At 32.4% G+C, this 20679-nt stretch overlaps 1 protein-coding gene across 1 annotated transcript in view; it reads right to left on the bottom strand.

The window, feature by feature from the left end:
- LOC147072621 (tyrosine-protein phosphatase non-receptor type 13-like) overlaps positions 1–20679 on the bottom strand; it is a 175217-nt gene that overhangs the window by 79069 nt on the left and 75469 nt on the right. The window contains exon 2 of the mRNA XM_085946265.1: positions 540–840. Coding sequence (XP_085802391.1) covers positions 540–840 — 301 coding nt within the window. The remainder of the gene's footprint in view (positions 1–539; positions 841–20679) is intronic.

The raw sequence follows: 20679 nt of genomic DNA, 5'->3' as shown, positions 1-20679 counted from the left end.
TAAACTAGCTGATTTAATGACAGCGAATACCTCCGGTTTTGTTTCCATTAATATGAGATTATCAAGTAAGTAAAAAAATACTGTAATACAATTATTTAGACAAATCATTAAACTTTCAGATTAGTTGACATTATTTATGGTGAATGGATGTGGACTAACTACTTAAGCTATACACTACATGAAATATGTCTTGAGGAAGAACAGAATTTTTCACGAATGGCATCATATTGGAAATATTTATCTCCATACAATAGGCATTTTTCGCGGATATTACGCCCTTTACACATTGGCGTTCTTTAGAAGCGCAACAAGCGGCGCCTCAAAAAAACGACGGCATACGCGTGAGCCACGAAAAGTAACGATACTTTTTTAAGTATAGTATTCGCAATGACATTTAAATTGAGTATGCGTCACATTTAAATGCAATATGGTAATATGAATACGGTTCTATAAGAAAACACTTATAAGCAGGGTTGGTGTATTGACATAATCACCCTATGGTGGTAAAGTTGTATTAGAAGAAGGTGAAGATGCTTTACCTGTTCCAGGGCGTGGCGTCAGTGGCGGCGGAGCCCGCGACCGAGTAGACGTCCTGGTCGCGCTGCTGATCCGCGACGCCTCCCGAGCAGAGGTCCCCGCTGGATCGCGCCCTCCGACCCTTCAGCTGGCTCCCGTCGCCACCCTCGCGCCCCGCGGCCTGCGACGAAGAGGAGGCGTGCCGGCCGACGCTAGCGCCCATCGCGCACCAAGCGCCGCCGCTCACGGCATCGCCGCGGCGCCACGCCGGCTGCTCGGCCTCCCCTGCCGATGCAAGCTCGAGACGCTCGTGGATGAGTTCTGCTGCAAACAACAAGAAAACATAACTGTTAATACACTAGTCAAAAAAATGAATTGATCAAATAAATTTTTAAATTACAAATTCCTCTAGTAAACTCATAGACTTGACGACTCATCCCATTATTCCAATGACAATTCCAATAAGTTTTGATGAATAAATAGGTGGTTCACAATAATTATAGATCAAGTCCAATTTTCAAAAAAATCGATTCAGTGGATAGATAAAATAGATTTCTATATTGTGAGATAATATCACAATCGTAGCTTTACAATTTTCCGCATAAATGGCAATACTAGTATTGATATACATCAAATTGAATGTGTATCATGTCCATTTTGACAGTTCCTTCAGCAGTAGGTATAAAGAGGTATTTGCTTACATTAATTTGCTAATATTAATAAAGCCTGAATATACTTTAAGTTTCGACTATTTATTTAAATTGATCCATGTTCCTACTATCAAAATATGGTAAGTATATACAGTGAAAACATTCATAATTTTTACAAAAGGAGTTTTAACTTTAGGTCCAAATATCTCAGGATCCATTTTGATGGACTTTATCCATAAATATTGTGAACCACCCATAATATATACCTACGTTATATATAAGTAACGCCATGATACTCGTACCATCAAATAGAATGACAGTTGCGAAACTATTGGTTGTAAAAAAAATTAAACTTCCTAATATTTATTAAAATATTATTAATTGACATACCTTAAATGGTATTACTCCACTACTACTACTAGTAGTAGTATGAACTGCACAATTATTATAAAATACCAGTTAATATAAAAATAAAATAATTTAATAGTTAGGAACTTTAGCACAGACTTATAATTGTGATAAATAAGGTATACCTACAGGGTATATTTACATTCATATATATTTTTATTGACATGGCAAGAAATTCGTATATCATACCCAGATAGCGTCGGTTTACAAAAATTGATGACTCTTATAATATTATATGAATTTTATAATAAGACATTTTTAACATTGCTAGTATTTCGTATTTGCGTATATAATCAAGATTAGTAATAATTTTCCTTTATCGGAAAGAATTAAACGACATTAAAAACTTTGTAGTATACGCACATCGGTCTACTCGTATTTACTCGAATACTAACCGATAATTACTTAAAAAATTGTTAAATACTGTTTAGTGATTCGTATCATTATATGCATTTCGACTTTATACCACATATTCTTAATTTTCGACTGAGTTCAGTGACGTCCCGTGGGTGTAGGCAGATTGAGCGTCGCTTGGGGGCAGCAAATCGAGGAGAATCATTAGATATATTATATAGGAAAAGGTAACTAAACTTTGTAAGTACCTAATAATGAAAATATCCTTCGATTAAAAAAAATCAGCTCACTGGTTGGAAACAAAATGTATTAAGAATCAACATAAAAGGTTTAATAGGACTGTATTTTTTTTTTCGAGATGTCTAGTTTACTTCTGTTGTCCTTGGACGTCACGTACTTGACACGTGCCGATTTGCGAATTATATTTTGAATTATAGTTAGGCACCTACATAGGTACTTACCTATCTCGCGTGTTTTGAAAGTTGTCAGGTGTATTTTTAAATGTATCTGAAACTGTGGACTCGCATTATTGTTTATTGAAGTAGAGATGGCATTTAAATTGGATTTAGTGGTATATATTTTGTTAGTACTGTATCTATTTATACAACACATTTCTTAAATATTGGGGTCATGTAAGGATGATAAAAAATACTGTATAAAAATGGGGCGGCATTTTAGCGCTGCCTAGTGGCGGCATTTTGTCTAGGGACGTCACTGACCGAGTTAGATCAAGAAGTACCACTTTAAAGTTTATAGGACGTTGTTTTGTAGAAAATTACCTCATTTACCCGATTTCAACAGCCCAGTGTATCATGCTGTATGTTATAATTATAATTAATTGTAAATATCGGACAACACAGTAATAACTATGTTTATTGGCAGTTTCTTTTATGAGCAATAAGATAAAAGTTGCTGAATCAATCAATTCTTGCTGAAGCAACCCAAGTGGCTCATTTGATTGACCAGTTACACCGAAATTACTCTATTAGGTTTATGCCAGGCTTTATAACTGACATCAATATTGATTGATTTATTATGACTATTATAAGTAGAGATATTGATTCATATACAATAATACTGAATATAATACAAAGATAAAATATATAGGTACGAGTATTAAGTGTTATCTACCCTATTCATAGGCGGATACACGAAGATTTCGGTATTATTACATTGATAGAAAATTTTATAGGTGTATTGACATATTATATTTTGTAACTCACTCGCTGTTAGGGATTGCAATACCGAATAAAAATACTAATACCGGTATTTCGGCATTTCCTATTGAATACTGGTATTCGAGATATATAATATGGAAAACAGAAGTATTTACCAATATATATACAAATTTATATAAATCTCTTTAAAATATTTAAAAAAATATAGCATGTGCCATTGCTGGTCTTCAAGGACGTTGAAGGGCAACGGAAGTAAACCAGACATCACGTAACTCGAGAAAAATTTACAGTACTGTTAAATTAACATTGGTGTTAATTAATACATTTTGCTTCCACTTTCAATACCGAATGTATCGGTATGGTCTGATTTTTTAAACCGGTATTTTGCGATTTATTAAATTGTATTAATAATAAAAAGTACGGTGTCTGGCAGTGGTGGTTAATCAAAATAATTTTGTTGAGAACCAAACCAGATGCTGACAGGTGGCACTGCCACTTGGTATTTATCTCTTGCATAATATATTTTTTAAGTATACCGATATGTCGTTAATGACGTTTTAATTATACTTCGAATTTAGTTTCTTAATCGAAAGCTTTTACGGTTGTAACACCATTAACAAAATTGTAGGAATAAATTTATTGTCATAGGTAAATTATTTTTTGAATCTTGTATTAATCCAGAGACGGCATACTGGTGACAATGCCTAATAGGCTAATAGTGTTGCATAGAGTTATTTATTGTGCCTTCTTTTATAAACCACAGAGTTTCTGATGACTTTATACATAGCTAATAGGTAACAGGTTTACGTTTATTACATATCTCCAAGTAATATTTCGATTGAAACCCTGAGGCAGCCTATAATAATTCTGTTCAGTTTATCTTGATTGAAGACTTGGGTAGGTACTTTGTTTCATACTTATAGAGTACCTAAATAAATGTACATTTCACTTTGAAGTTTTCAAAATCTAGATATCAATATCTACCTTGCAGAACTTGAAGAATATAAAATCAAAGGGTATTTAGAAGGTACGTTTCAAAACAGAATCTGAGCGATCTCTTTGAAAATTAATTTCTTAGTAACGATACGTATTGATACCGTAAAATTTTAAAGATATATTTAACAAGTAAAAAGAGGTTTTGGTTTTATATAAACAAAAGCATTTTCTATAATACTTGTTCATGGTAAATAAGTGACAACGGAAACTTCAAATAAACATAATATGTAAATTATTGTTAAAATTACTACTTAACGTCCCACATGCTCAGCGTACGTCAAAATGGAGCTTTTCTATATTTTCAGATATTCCTGAAACGTTGTAGATAATCTTTTTACATAATTTTGAAGCCTTATTAACATTTATATTTATTTTAAATATTTGATGACTGCATAAAGTATTTTTATTACATAAAATAGTATGATGAAATGTCATTTTGACATGTCATATTGATTTCCATAGTAACGCACGTATATATTAATAATTTAGTTGCTAGGACCCCAGAACCCTAGCAACCAATAATGGTGTCGAAATAACTTTTCATACAAAACAGAATTAACTGAAAATGAATTCAATTCTACTTAAAGATGGCTAAAAAAGTGCATTGGCATCGTGTTTTGATATATTCTAAAAGTTTCAAATATCTAGCTAGTCGGGAAGTTAGTTAAAAATCGATTGCAAGATTTGTACCGGACAAATAAGAATACGAGCTAAAAAAACGTTGTAAAAATAAATGATTCTCTAATAGCCAATAATTTAATGGGTAGAATGAAACTGTTTTATATTTTCCAACATTTAAAAAAATTTTAGGTGTTAATTTTGTAATTGAGATTCTTAAAATTGCTTGTAAATATTCATCGGTGTTGGTGAAAGAGTTTTTTATTGATATTCATAATTGAAAATGTTTGTTCACAATATAATGTATGTATATGTATGTTGATCAAAAAATAACCAACATTTTTGATTAGAATCTTTAAGTTGTTCGAATTAGTCCGAATTAAGAGTGTTGTAAAATTTGCAGATTTCTTCTCGACGGTGCAATTCATGTATTCAAAATATATTTTTAAAAAAGGCGTTAAAATGTAGACAAAAGTAAACTTTTTCATAAATACGATTAAAGCTCGCGGCGCCCACAGAAATACTTGGTAGACCGCAGTTTGCCCAGGCCTGATCTAAAGCAGGGGTATTCCACTATTTTCTATGGTTCACACCCCTTACAAAAATAATATCAGATTTAAAAATCAATTAAGTAGTATTTTTTTTTGAGTAAATTATTGAATTTACATAAACTTTTAACGCATTGTAAAAAATGCATATATGTATAAATATCTACACAAAAACAGCAACATGAATCCAAAAGATGAACATAAAATTGAATGTCTTGTTCATATTTCATTATTTTACCAAATCTTCATTTTGATTCGCAGGTCCACCTATGGATTCAGGTGTTTGCGTTGTCTTGATTGACAAAAGAAAACTGAAGCAATGTTCACAACAAAAGTATGTCGATGAAAATAAAATAAAAACACGGAAGGATTGGGTTATTATTAACTTAATATCCATTGCTAAACATAACAACTCCTCTAAAGTAGTTAGGCAGGTATGTCAAATTGTAATTAAAAGGTTTAATATGTGCGCACATCAAAAAGATTTTCATTCAGATCGTGACATCGACGTGTTTTCCTCTCTTTATAGTAGGTATATAATATTATTTTTAGTACGCGTTCACAGCACATTTTAAAGTCACTAGATTTTTCCGACGTCTTAACACTCTCGGCACTTAAGTGTCGACGTCAGAAAGAAGTACGCTTAGGGCGCTATGCTTAGTCAAAATTATATAAATAGGTGGGATTATGAATTATATAGCCGATTTTCGGGCACATAACAGATAAAGCATAATGTCAAATAAATATGTATTGTAAATATGATTCGTGATCATCATCGCAAACACGAAATACTATAGGTAATAAAAATCTCCTACTAGAATATTATTCAAACTATTGAAAACAAACGCAGTGTTTGAGATACTTGCAATTTATGGAAAATTCTCCAAAAGTTAGCGACACTGTATCCGTGATGCGTGAATTTTTTTCTAACAAATAACTGATAAAGCAACGATTAATGTTATGTAAGTATCAAATAAAAATTTATATTGTCAAGTCATCATATTTTTATCAATTAATAATTACAAGATAAAAATAACTATATACAACGTTTTTAAATTTTGTGTTGAATTATTATGCTCAATATGCTCAAACTTGTACTTGATATGAAGTAAAAAAAAAAACAAACAAACAAATATAGAATACTGAAATGTCATTTTGATTTCCATAGTAACGCACGTATATATTAATAATTTAGTTGCTAGGACCACCCATTAGCAACCAATAATAGTCTTTTACTTTTTACGGATTTTTCTGAAATAACTTTCCATACAAAACAGAATTAACTGAAAATGAATTCAATTCTGCTTAAAGATGGCTAAAGGTATTAAAAGAATGCATTGGCATCGTGTTCTGATATATTTTTTCAAATGTCTCAAATGTCTAGCTATTCGGGAAGTTAGTTAAAAATCGATTACAAGATTTGTACTGGACAAACAACCACCGGACAAACAAGAATATGAGCTAATAAAAACGTTGTAAAAATAACGGAAAATCTGATTATAAAAAACGGCAGCACTTTCGGTCGTCAAAAGCGACGATGCCACGTAATCTATTGATTACTAAACTGTCAACTATGCATAAGGTTTATAATGATTAGTTATTTTCCCATAATGAAGCTACCTTTCGCCATAAGATATAACATTGAAGAACGTTTTTAGGTAAAGTTTATTTCAAGAAAATTGGTATACTTAATATATAATATTGTTTTCAATAATCAGACAATATAAAGGTTCTCTAAATATATATGTAAATAAATGACATACTTTAAAGCTAAGGGTGTTTGAAAAGAACTTAAAACGCCTTAGAGTATTTTTTACGTTTACAAGTACCGTTATACCGCAAACGTAAAACCGTAAATAGCAATAAAATAGTCTGGGCGTGAATTAAAGACATTTCCGCTCTACTTGAGCTTATAGTCAGCAATGCTCGCTGCCGAGAGCTTACTGAGTTTCCGTATCATAAAAATTGGAGATCGCTTAAACTTGGCACGACGTAAGTGGCCAAAAGCACGTCGGCCGATAGTGCTTTACCGCGCTCGTAGCTTCGAATGCTAACGACGTAGCGCCCATTAAGCTCTGTGTAGAAAAAAGCTCTGAAAATTGAAAATTGCTTCGAATTATATTTTAAAGAAAGACATGACGATTTCAACTGTTAACATTGTTTAAGAAATACTATAACATCTACTAATAAACTAGTTTTTCATTTAAAATTTAAAATTATTTAATATTGACATACTATATTTTATTCAAATAGCAAGCTTGAGTACATGCTATTATTGTCTGAAGTTCAGTTATCAATTTCAACGATATCAGAAATGATACGTATGTTTAAAAAAAATTATTACCAACATAAATTTTTTCGGCTAAAGTATGGTACAACATTTTTCTTATTTGAGGTAAGAATACAATTTGCAGATGGTGCTGGTTAATTATTAAAATTGAATTAAACCCTGCCTAAACCAAACCATAATAGTTTAGGTATGCTATGGGCGACTCAACAAAAATAGTAAACACTTTTTCAGTCATATGTATTTGTTTTCGTTGAAATAAGAATACATAATAGAAATGGTTTTTTAAAATTCATTAGGCCAAACCAAACCATAATCGATAAAAAAAATTCATTTATCTATAAAACATCTAATAGTATAGTATATAGTTGCTTGGATTAGGCAGGGTTTAATTGAATTAAAAAAAAAACTGACAAACACTATCTAACCTAACAAATAGTCCAGTAGGTAGGTATATCGGTTGTTTTCAAAATTTGTTTGCTGCTGGCTTCCTGTAAAGTGTAAACCGACAAGAACCGTGTTTTATTTAGACATGAATTTTATGTCAGTACTATACGACCCAAAGAGGTTGGGCGGTCTTTAATATACGGCCACATATTTCCTATACAACGTCAAGTGTGATACGGCGAACTGCATACGAACAAGTTTCCGGACACGATTTGGTTAAGGGCAAAAGTTTTCAAACAATTGCAGGATTTGTTTTGCGGAAAGTAAAATTGACTTGACACCCACGGTGGCCGCGCGGCTTAAGCATTGGACTATAACGCCGTGGGTCCCAGGTTCGAATCCTGGGTCTGGCAAGTACACATATTGTTTTTCAATTTGTGTGTGAGTCAGGGTATGGACTAATATGTTGAGCAAGTGGCTGACATCCATTTCTCGTAAAAAAAAACAAAAATCTGTTAATATAAACATCTACTCTGTGGAGGCCCATTTATGATCCTATTAGGATCGGACATGGTCAAAAAAAACCATAATCTATTCATTTAAGTTAAAAATATTCTAAAAAATATCTAATATTATATTTTTTTTTTTTTTTTTTTTTTTGTGATTTTACCGAGGCTTTGACTGCGACTCGCTGTCATATCGCCTCTTCTCTTCTAGAAGGGGATCCTTCGATCAGGTCCTCACTCCTATTCTGTTAAATGGCTTTATAATTATTTTGTCTAGCTCTTCCGTCTTTCTTTCTTTCTTCTTTAGACGCCAGTGTTTTATGCACCAGAATCGCTCTCCTCCGTATCCATCCCTTCTGTATTTTCGATACATCGTGTAATCATTGAATTTCAGATAGTCTAATTCAGACCTCAGCCAAGTCTCTGAGATTAATGCTATTGAAATTTTTTGTCTTATTAAGTAGAGTTCTATATCATCCTTTTTTTGCTTCATACTTCTGGCATTCCATTGTAAAATCCTAATTTGTTTTTTATTATCCATTTTGCTCCAGAACCTCCCCTAGAATTTCCTTTAAGTGTCCTTCTTTGAATTGTTTGCATACCCAGTCCACTGCTTTAATTATTAGTTGTTTAATGATCTGCTGCCAGTCTCCCCCTTTCAGCAAGACTTTCATAATTTCTCCCATCGCGTTAACCTCTGTCTTCCCCTTTGAATTTTTCTTATTTTTTGTAGGCTTTACGCTACTACCTGTAGATATTATTGTTGAGCCTGAAGCTTCTACCACTGCTTCTTCTTTCTTTTTGTTTTCCTTAGTTTTTTGAATTGTTTCGCTTTCATCTCTTCCTACGATTTTTTTTTGTTTTAATATGTCAGCATAGCTATTATTTAACATATTTTTTTTTGCTTCCTTGAAAGGTATGTTCATTTTTTTCATTGCTTCTTTGCAATTCTTTTCCTCTTGCCACTTTGGGCATTTTTGGCTGTTTGCCGCGTGGTTACCTTTGCAATTGATGCACGTAATTTCCTCATTTTTTTCGCAGGTTTTGTGGTTTTCACCACACTTAGGGCACGTTTCTACTGTACGTCCGCAATTGTTCGCGATATGCCCATATCGCCAGCATTTGTAGCATTGCATAACCCTGAATACATACGGTTCTACAGCAAAAGAGACTCCATATATGTAAATTGTTCTCGGCAATATTTTCTCCCCAAATTTAATACTGACTGACGAGGTCTTTGTCAGCTCTCCTGTATCACCTTTTCTTGTCAACCTCTTAAGGTTGATTACTTTTGCATCACTTTTGATTTCCATTTGCAGTTCTTGGAGGTCCATATCAATATCGACTTTTCTTATTACTCCATAAGAGCAGGAGTCATTCTCTTTGGTCACAAAACCGAGATCTTTGAGTTCTCCAGCTTGTTTCACTTTATCTGCTTCTTTTTCGTCTTCTACTTGGATGTACGTCTTTAAATTTTTATTGTAAATTTTCTGTACTTTTACTCCTGCCTTATGCAGCATCTGCGCTATTTTCAATTTTAATGGAATTTTACTTCCCGTCGCTATCATGACGATGTTTTGGTTTCCCTTTGGAGTGACCCCAGAGTCTCTTCTGGGTTTTTTTCCAGAGGTCACCGTCTGCCATTCTTCTTCTTTTTCTCCAACCACTTCCTCTTCATCATCGTTTCTTTTCTTCTTCGTTTTTTTGGTTTCATTCACTTCCATCGTGGTGTTTTCCATTTTATTGCTTTTGCCGTTCACGCGGTCTTGGAATTCGCGCGACAGTGTGAACAAAAAACAGTGTGGACAACCCCTCGCTTCACAGCGTTTGACGCACTCCCCGCACAAAGTGCACTATCCGTGCAACAATAAATATTTTTCACTTTTTCTCAAGCACTGGCACTGATTGTCAAAATCACATGGGACCACACATGTTGAGTTTATTGTCAAATTCATTTACAAACAATATTATTTTTGTTGTAACCCGTATTTATAACCGTTCGCGAGTCCCGGCGAATAGCGTCCCGAATACGTAAGCGAAGTTGTACAACCTCACTCCACCGCTGTTGGCTTCCGACTGATCTAATATTATATTCTACTATGGGTTTAAAAAAACTGACACAGTAGTTTTAGTTCAATGAAAACACATAAATTTGACTAACAAAATTTAGTAGGTATGAATTATTTTAGTCGGATCTTAATAGCCTACCATCACCATTCGCTACTGTTATATAATATCTATAGTAGCCACATTTTGAATGCTTTAATTTTCCGTGATATTTTCTTCTTAGACGAGTAAGTACTTTATACAAAAAAAAAGAAAATAACTGCGAACTTTTAGTTTTCGTAATTGCGGCACTATTTCAATTGGAACGAGACAGAAAATTTAAAGAAAGTTTCAATCAGTATTTCGGAAAGAAATTAAATACAATCGTAAATATATTATATACAGCTTAGAATATTAAGCGAGAAATTTCCATAAAATGCAAATTTATGGACGTAATTGGAAAATTGTGAAAAAATTCTTTAATTAAAGAACGAATAAATAATAATATACAAAAATCATTTTGGCTTTTATCAGGGCGGCAACGAAGCCTGTCGTTTCAAATAAATGAATGACTTTCAATAGGAAATATACTTTTTTTTTATATTAGTTTCATTCGGAAAATATTGAAACCGTGGTATTTTGAAACTGATTTAACATTACAATAAAGAATAAATCTCTCTTATTCATAATTGCACAAAACAGAATATAACATTAATCACTTGTTTCACTATTCTAAAAAGGTTATTACAATTTTCCTCCCAAGAAGTCTTCAATTTAAATTCAATATTTATTTACATTATAAGAGACAAGATATAAACTCAATCATGGTAAACTATAATATAAATATACTACTAAAACAAATGCTGAAAGGCGTCATTCACGAGAGAACTCTGGAATGTGAAGAGTCATATTAAATAATTATATGTCCAGTGCGATAGTTGTCTACTAGCATGTTTCCGAGGATTAGAAGTAAGCCCTTAGTTTCAACTCCTTAATTTCATGCTCAGTTTCACACTGAAACAAAGCTTTAACAAATTCGGTTCTATGAAAAAACAGAACAGTGACAAAACAGAACATGACAAAACATAACAACGATAATTTAACTATTTATATAAATTAATATTTAGATAAATTATCCTATCTCTATTATGTTGATAGATTTTTAATAGCATAGATTTTCAATACACCAGTATATACAGTGTTGCCGGCAAGCTTAGGCTATCTCATCTTAATCAATATAATATGTTCAAAATGATTAAGTGACTAGGTACAACGAAATAATGACCTAACCTAACCTAAACCTAACCTAAATAGATTCCACAAAAATTAATGTTTCATTTTTCCCCTGGCTGTTCTGTTCTGTTCCGTCCAACCGCGTAAATCGCTCAATCATCACGATGATATAATGTTTTCATATAATACGACCGAAGTATAAAAAAAGAAACCATTATAGAATGGATTACAGTGATAATGATGAATATTTTCCCAGTTACTACGTATCCGGAAAATTGTACGTATGTAGTTTGCCGAAGGTATCACAGGTCACCGTGAGTTATTTTATAGGAACGAGATGGCCGTATAGTATTGAGATTAAATTCATGTGTAAATAAAACACTTAAAAATACGCAATAAAAACCACCAGAATACAAGGAAAGACAATAAAATAGATAGGTGAATAACTTAGATATACAATCATATCGTGTATATCAATATATAATTCTGAAAGATTCAAAATTAGATTAGCGAGTAGGTACTTGTGAGTATCAATCAAGTCACACCTAAATATATGATAATGATGACAGCGTTTTTTATCAAATACTTGAAACCAATCAATATCAAATTAAATTGCTTATTGAATCAAAAATGAAAAATTATAAGATTGTGTATTATAAAATAGAAACACATCCGGTTTTAATATTTATTCAGAGTTCACTGAGATTGATCAACAGTAAAAGAGAATACTCCAAACGGTACACGGAACGACCCAATGAGAAGATCAACTTGCCAAAGGATTAGTTCACTTCAGGTGTGTATCGCATTTGACGAATAGATAACCACACTCTTAGCACCAGAAACGGATCTCAATTAATAGTGTAATATGCTTATACCCTATCCATAAAAAAAAAATCATCCGAATGCGATTTTACGCCAGATGGCGTGCGAAACGTATAATTGCGTTCATGGAGATTTTGTATATAAGCATCTCGCCGAATCCAAGCACAGAATGTTAGTCGCAAAATAGAGAACCTGTATGATTAAAGTTAATCAGAATAAGCTGAAGCTGAGAGATTCTGAGTGAAGATTACGAAGTGAACATAGGGTTAAATCCTATTCCTTCTGCATAATGCTTGCGATTTCCAGACAAGTGGGCAGTGCCATACGTCTAACAAGCGTTGCATTTAAATGGTTTGTAACATACAAACTACATACGTACAATTTTCATGTACCCCAGTTACCCTACATTAACGACAATGTTAATGATGATTTAAATTGAGAACAAAACGAATCTCACTCATTTTAACGAAGATGTATGGTTGGGATTCTCGAATTTAATTCGTTATATTAATGGCAGGGGTACGGTACCACGATACACCCATAATTGGTATGAAAAATAAATATTGATAATTTTAAAACATCTTACGAACACTAAAGTTAACCTCAAATAATGATTATGCTCAGACATCAGCAATTTTTCATATTCACCTCAAAATATAAAAGGTACCACTTAAAGCGAGTGCTTTACCTATGTAACAAGAAAAAAGTATGGCTATGCCTTATTACCTCGAGAGGTGTAATTTTAATTAAGTGAGCGAGCCCGGAGTAAAACAGAGAGTAACTTTTTCGCGGGAGAAGATTCAAAATTAATATCCATTATCGCAGCATCCGCAGTCGGCCGCCAGGGACGACGGTCTTCCGGTCATAACGACCGCGGAAACGGAAGCGTCAGGGCGCTATCTCACCGTAAAAGAGAACCGCTGTAACTATTACAGCGCCTTATGAATGCAGAGTCGGAGTGCCACCTGGGCGGTTTGCATAAAGAGTCGAGATAGTGATATGATATAAGAGAGGTGATATCGGAACGTAAGTGGAGTTGAACGCTCGAATCAAATCTGCCTACCTAATAGCATGTAGGGGTGTTAAAAATCATTTATAATTTACTGGACAGATTATAAATTTATTATTCTTCGTGTGTGCGGTAAAATTAAGGTGTATTTTTAGGGATATTTTGTATTTTTAATATGTACATCCATTTGAATTATGGAGTTGTTGAGTGTTGGCACACAGTTACAAATTGCATCGTACAATCAAAGATCTTAATTATTAATAATTATTGAACTAAAATAGCCTTTTTTTTACTGCTAGAGCAAATTTGTGGTCTATGTTTATCTCACTTATCGGTCGACTCGTCACCCCGGGCCCTTCCTGAGCCCGGGCCCCTAGGCTAGAGCCCTGTCAGCCCGCCCTTAGGGGGCCATGCTTATACAGTTATCCAATATTGGATCATTGATATTGTATTTTGTTGTTCAAATTCATACTATGTAAGTGACGGCGATATCTTTGGTCAAAAGTCTTATGATAGATCGCAAAAAGTACTACCCCAGAAAAATAGCGTAAAGCAAAAATTACAATACCTAAATGTATTATAAATATTTTATTTTTATATCGTTCAATCAATAATAATTGTTTTTATTCATCAAAATTATTAGCAAACTTTATGAATGTTCACGAAAGTTAATAATTATTTATTGATGAACAAAAACAGAAGGAGGAAAATTATTCATCACTTTATGTAATGGCCGAAACACGAAAACAATTTTATCGAGCTTGAAAACAAAGAAACTCGTAAGATACAAGTTTTTAATTGTAAAAGTTTTTATTGTGACCCTGCATTTATTATATCGACCTTAAAATAGGCTACGGAAGTGGCTGAAACTGGCATCATGATGTAGGTGTTTATACTTTTTACCAAAGGTGAACAAAATAATTACCTGAGTAAAATAAGTTGAGTAAAAATTGAGTAGGTACCTACCTAAAATATAATATCTTTAAGAGCCAATTCCCGTTTTGAATAAATTTAAAGCAGAAACCTGAAATTTATAAATTTATAAAACAGCATGTCCATTATCATTACTTAGTGAAATAAAAATAATCTTAAATTGCCGAAGTTGTCTTTTTTTTATATGCCTACTGACTGTCGGATATATACATATATATATATATATATATATATATATATATATATATATATATATATATATATATATATATATATAAATTGCAATAATTAATTAGGTCACTACTATATCATAATAACTGGCAGATTTTTTTAATGTCAGGTTACACGCACACGATAATAATTTTTGGATGCGACAGGTTTCATCGACTTACATATTTTGAGTATGTCCAGCAGTAACTGCAGAACCTAAGGTTCCATGCAAGAGGCGTGTTTACGGGGAAATGATAAATCACTCTGCTGATTATCTCGGAATGAGAAATGTATGCGGGGAATGTATGATGGAAAATAAGAGGTGAGGTAAGCAGAAGTCGGGTTAAAAGCAACACAAACAAAGATACCTCCAAACCATGTCGCCACACACCACACTCGGTCTTAATCGAGCGTATATCGAGGTCCTACGTTTGGTTGTGAAGCATCAGAAATCTTTACGCCTGATTATGTCTCAGGAGCAGATACCTAAGATTGAAGTCGCCACGCTCTCAAATGAGCTTTGACTGTGTTTACTGACATAATTTATTAAAAATTGCCATGGAAGAGAAAAACACAGATAATTAATATAAAATAAATAAATTTAATGGTACCTATGTAATATTATATGATACAAAAAACAGACCTAAAACAATACAGACATAAAAAAACTACTCCATTTTTTTAAATGCCATAAAATTGGTCGGACCCCGATGGGTCCAACAGCTGATTGGATCGACTTGAGCATCTCTTCCCTCTAGTCTAGGAGGTCTATTAGCACATTGTCGGACACCACAAATCAATGGCAAGTGGCAAAATAATTGTGTTCTTTAAGCTCGTACATGCTGAGCTGAAATCGATCAACGCATGCTGGAAAGAGTCAGTTGACGTTCCATATAAAGAGTATGACACTAAGTATAGGTAAATCGTTTTACAGTGGCACCGTGGGTATGGCAAATACGGTTTGCAGTTCGAGGGCTTAGTGTCAAACAACACTATCTACAAAAGTGCAACTTTACAAGAGAGCCAAAAATCGTTATTTTAGATTCTTGTTACTCAACAAGGGAAATGTTTATTTAAAACCTAATATTAATATTTTATAATTTATTGTGTGTTGTACATTTATCTTGCTTATGATGATGTTAAAATTTATAGGGATAGTTTTAAAAAAATATGAAAACAAGGGTTACTTATGTAGTTAGCGTTAAACTTTACTGACGATTTAATAAGAAATTAGAAAAAATTGACATAACGTTGTTTGACTATCATGTAGCCGTAAATGTAAAATAACGTTATCTCAAAAAAAAAAAAAAACATTTTTTGTAGATAACGTTGTCTGACTTTAAGCACTCGAGTTGTAGTGGTATTGTTTGCAAGCATTGAAACAGGCATTGTCGCAAGCAATTCAATACACGCGCGAATCGCCTATGGTGCCACTGTAGAATGATTTACCTATACCTACTTCTACATTTTTTTAGATCTTTAGATAAAGCGTCAGTATGTTAAAGTTTATTTAGTTCATAGCAACACGGAATAGTTTGAAGCTAATTATAGATACTTGTAGGCGTTCAGTCTACATAGATCGCATTGCAGGGCAACTTTTCCATTGGGTGTTCATAAAAATGTCCCGGGAGTAAAGAGTATGCGAGGCAAACGAGCTGAAGCGAAAACTAAACGTCAAACAAAAGCATTATGAAAAATAGATTTACTCGAATATCATTTGTTTAAGAACGTCATATAGAGAAACGTAATTTTTAAATGCAAATAAAGGATCAAATATGCAAGTGTAAATAGCTATTACAGTTTAGACTCCATTATAAAACAATAACTATAGTGAATACGTGCCCGGAATTCACGTTTTATCGCTATTTTTAGTACCTATATTGCAATACACAGTTTTACGTTTATATTTCCTGCAATTTACGTCTGAAATAAAATAAAAATAATGTTTTAAACACATTCATGCAATTAAATGCAATCATTAACATGCACATTAAGGTGCAGACGCACACGTTAGCTGGGGAATCATTTAATTTTCAGTTTTGGCTCAAATGTTAAGGTCACCAATAATTATTGCTGCTGTCATTTTTTCGTTCTTATTGTTTATAATATATTATTAAACATTGATCAAACATATTTAAATTCTTTTTTATTTAACCCCCCCCCCATTCACTTTTTTTTAGTCCCTTTAAAAGTGTAAGATCGGGGTTTCAATATATTTTTAAAAATCAATCACGATTTCACAATTCATCATCGACAGCCAGGATCCTATTCGCAGTAAATAAAATTCATTCAAATCAATTATCGTATTAGGTAACATATTGTATTTAAATATGAAACAATATTCATTTTTGCAAACAGTTTACCATATTTCACTCAAACTATGAGCGATAATTAGTAGCTGACTGATTATAGTGGGTCTTGCTCGACAGATTTACGGCTGCCTTGTGTTTATTATCATTTTTGCACTAATCCATGTATACAGCAGTTATCCAGTAGCCTAGCCGAAAGAGATGTCCAACCCGTTGTAATTTTGTCAGTTTGGCGATCTCAATCACACCGATTACTCTTGTGTCTATTTTTTTATAAGAATATTTAAAACATGCACACGTATATAATATAGTAATTTGACATCAAATTTACAAACCTTCGATAATAACTCGTACAGGTTCTAACATGGTTCTAACAATTTTAATCCATTAAAATTGACTAAAAGGGAGAAACTAAGAACGCGATAAATGTAATTATTATCAAATAATTATGTATTTAAGAGTTAGTGTTGATTTCATTAGGAGCGTACTTCAGTGAAACGGCAAATAGTTTTCAACTATAGGTCCGACGAAATTTCGGACTAGCTGGCAATTGGAGAGTGAAAGTAGAGCTGTGAACACGTCAATTTGTTTTGTGATGGCGAAGAGGAAATTAATTCTTAAATCGTGTAAAGATGACTAAAAAACTTAACGTATGTACTTAAAAAAGAAAACAAGTCAATGAATACACTATTATTATTAGTAATATAACAATAAACATAACATTAAATGGACGCATGTTAGATTTTTATGACAAATTATATTTCGTTCGGCACGCGTCATTTGCACAATCCACGCATCGCCTAGCCACTATATTTTTAGACCATGCCTCAACTGAAGTATAGCTTTAATGTAATAATGCGAAAAACCATTGTTTTCAAATAAAATGCCGCATCTCATGTACTTATTTTCAATATTCGTATAAATTACCGCTAAGCCAAAATGTTAACGGTGATTCCATTCGGCTGTAATGCTTTTCTGCCATTTGTGAGTTGCCTGGATGACTTCGTCATATTCGTTTTCGTACAAATCGCTTAAAATTTCTATATTTTATGCTTGCATCTATACAGACATATCGTTGTTTTTTGATACAATCAAAACTAAACTGTGGACTTTGTTCCTATCTTTTTAAGCATTTTTTTTAAAATTGATGTTTAACTGTGTATTTTTATAGGTTACGGGAAGGTTGTTACTAGCATTCATGCATTCATAACTAATAGATATGTTTTTTTTATGCACAACGTTGTCCAATTGAGCATTAATTATAAAATTGGACGAAAAACATTAAGGATTCACTTTGATTCGTGGGTTGCGTTGGGTGGGCATCATAAAAAAACGGTCCTGATAAAGGTACCCCGTACCGAATTTGAAAGAGCTTAAAATCAGTTTAATGCCTAGGGACTCAAAAGAAAAAATATTCATCTCTAAATTAAAAAAATTAAGTTTTTTTTAAAAATATTATAACGTTCCGTTTCTTTTACAATCGGTTCGTATAAATTCTTTTTTTTATATAGTCCACCATTATCTATCATTAACGTCCGAGAGGATTTTAATCCTTTTTTTCTTTTCGTTTCCGGGGTAATTTAAAAAAATGCCTACCGCCCCCCGATGCGGAATGAAAAATAAAACGTTGTTTTTAAGATTTTTTTTTCTTCGAGAAACTTTGCAGGCGATTAATCTCTTTTTGCATTGCTATCATACGGTCCATTATGCAATACGCTAATTTGCATTAAAACGCGGAGTAATATTTACATCGCGATCTATCATTATGCAAGGAATTTCGAGAATTTGATATTTGCGGTAAAAAATCAGAATAATTTGCAGTCCTTTCATTGTACATTGTATTTCCTACATTAAATCAGTATTTTTTTAAAGCAAGAAAGGATACATGAATATCGTATTAGTGGTGGTGAACATACATATTATATTCTAACGTTGTGAATGTCTTGAATTTGTAAAGTTCACTACAGGTAAGTAAATGTATAATAATTATTAATTTTGAACACACATAATTTGAAATAACCACAGATATATACATAGATAGGTCTAGAAAAAATCTTCTAACGTTGTGAATATCTTGAAATTGTAATTTGTAAAGTTCACTACCGGTAAGTAAATGTAAAATAATTAATAATTTTGAACATACATAATTGGAAATAACCTCAGATATATACATATATAGGTACCTACTAGAAAAAATACTACACCCGACGGGATTAGAACCAGTAGAAACTTGATTCGCGCCAATTGAGCTATGGGCATCCTACGGCAACTAGTAGTTATTATATCACAAGAAATGATTTTCAAATTGAGTTAATATTGGCTATCGGTGTTTGTGTTTTTAATAATTAAGTATGTAGGTACAATATAAAGATTGTTAATTAAAAAAATAGGTTATTTGACAATTCTGAATTTGAATTTTCAAAATTAAGAGATATGAACAATTTATGTTTAAGGGGGGACGTGCGCCGCGTAGGTCAAAATGTAGATTTTATGCTATTTTCAAAGCATAACCCTGGACATTCCTTAAACGTTGTAGATAATCTATTTATATAATTTTGAAGCTTTATTATCCTTATATTCTAAAACATTAGAGCGAGAGGTTTAAAAGAATACTATTTTATGTAATAAAAATACTTTATGCAGTCATCAACTGTTTAAAATAAATATAAAGGATAATAAGGCTTCAAAATTATATAAATAGATTATCTACAACGTTTAAGGAATGTCCAGGGTTATGCTCTGAAAATAGCATAAAATCTACATTTTGATGTACGCTGACCATGTGGGCCGTTAAGTCTTGCTAAAAAGTTTTTCAGTGAAAACGTATGTTTTTGTGTATTCAATCCTCCGCCAATTTTAATAAATACATATTCCATTTAATTGATTAAGTATTTATTAATTAATATTATTATTAATTTATTTTATTTTTGACTCATATTTTTGTTTATATTCGTGTTTATTTTCGTTTGTCCATCTAGAGGTAATATTATATATTTTCATTGTAAAATTTATTAACGAAGTATTAATCAAATGTATTGGGTTATTAGGTATATTGTTTAATCATAAATGTTTGTTTGGTGATATATTGAAATGTGTTATTGTAAGTGCTTACTGCTTCATATTTTGTTTTATGTTAATAATTTAGAATATTTCGTTTAGCTTAATGATGTATTATGAAATATTAATATCCAATTTCATTAATTTCAATTTAATTGTTATTGACAAAGTATAACTATAAAGTATAATGTAGTCACCTTTTGAATTTGCTATGATAAATGTCTGTTTTATAAAGATTATTCAGTTATGTCCCTTTGAGGCGGATGAAACCGATCCAGATTTATTTATTAAAAGTGAAATAAGTAGGTACTAAAAATGTGTTTTATTAATTTAGGACATACCGGAACTTGGTTTCCACCATTGCTTCACATCAACCTATTCTTAATATTGAGAAAAAACTTGACACACTGGGCTTAACGTTGTGCTTGAAGCTTAAAGCCTTCAACCTATGCGTACTATAAAAAAAAACAATGTAAACGTGTGTATGCAAAACATGCAACTTTAATGCAAGATATATTACAAAACTCACATAATATTGCATAGACAAGCGCAACATTCGGAATGACATAAAAGAAACTATTAAAGTGGCCTTAAATACAAACATCGTATGTA

This window comes from Rhyacophila brunnea, unplaced genomic scaffold (genome assembly GCF_057557595.1).
Source record: "Rhyacophila brunnea isolate RB1 unplaced genomic scaffold, BYU_Rbru_1.0 scaffold_193, whole genome shotgun sequence".
Taxonomy (NCBI): Eukaryota; Metazoa; Arthropoda; class Insecta; order Trichoptera; family Rhyacophilidae; genus Rhyacophila; species Rhyacophila brunnea.
Note: the sequence above shows the minus strand (reverse complement) of the source record. Positions and strands in the feature narration are given on the sequence as shown.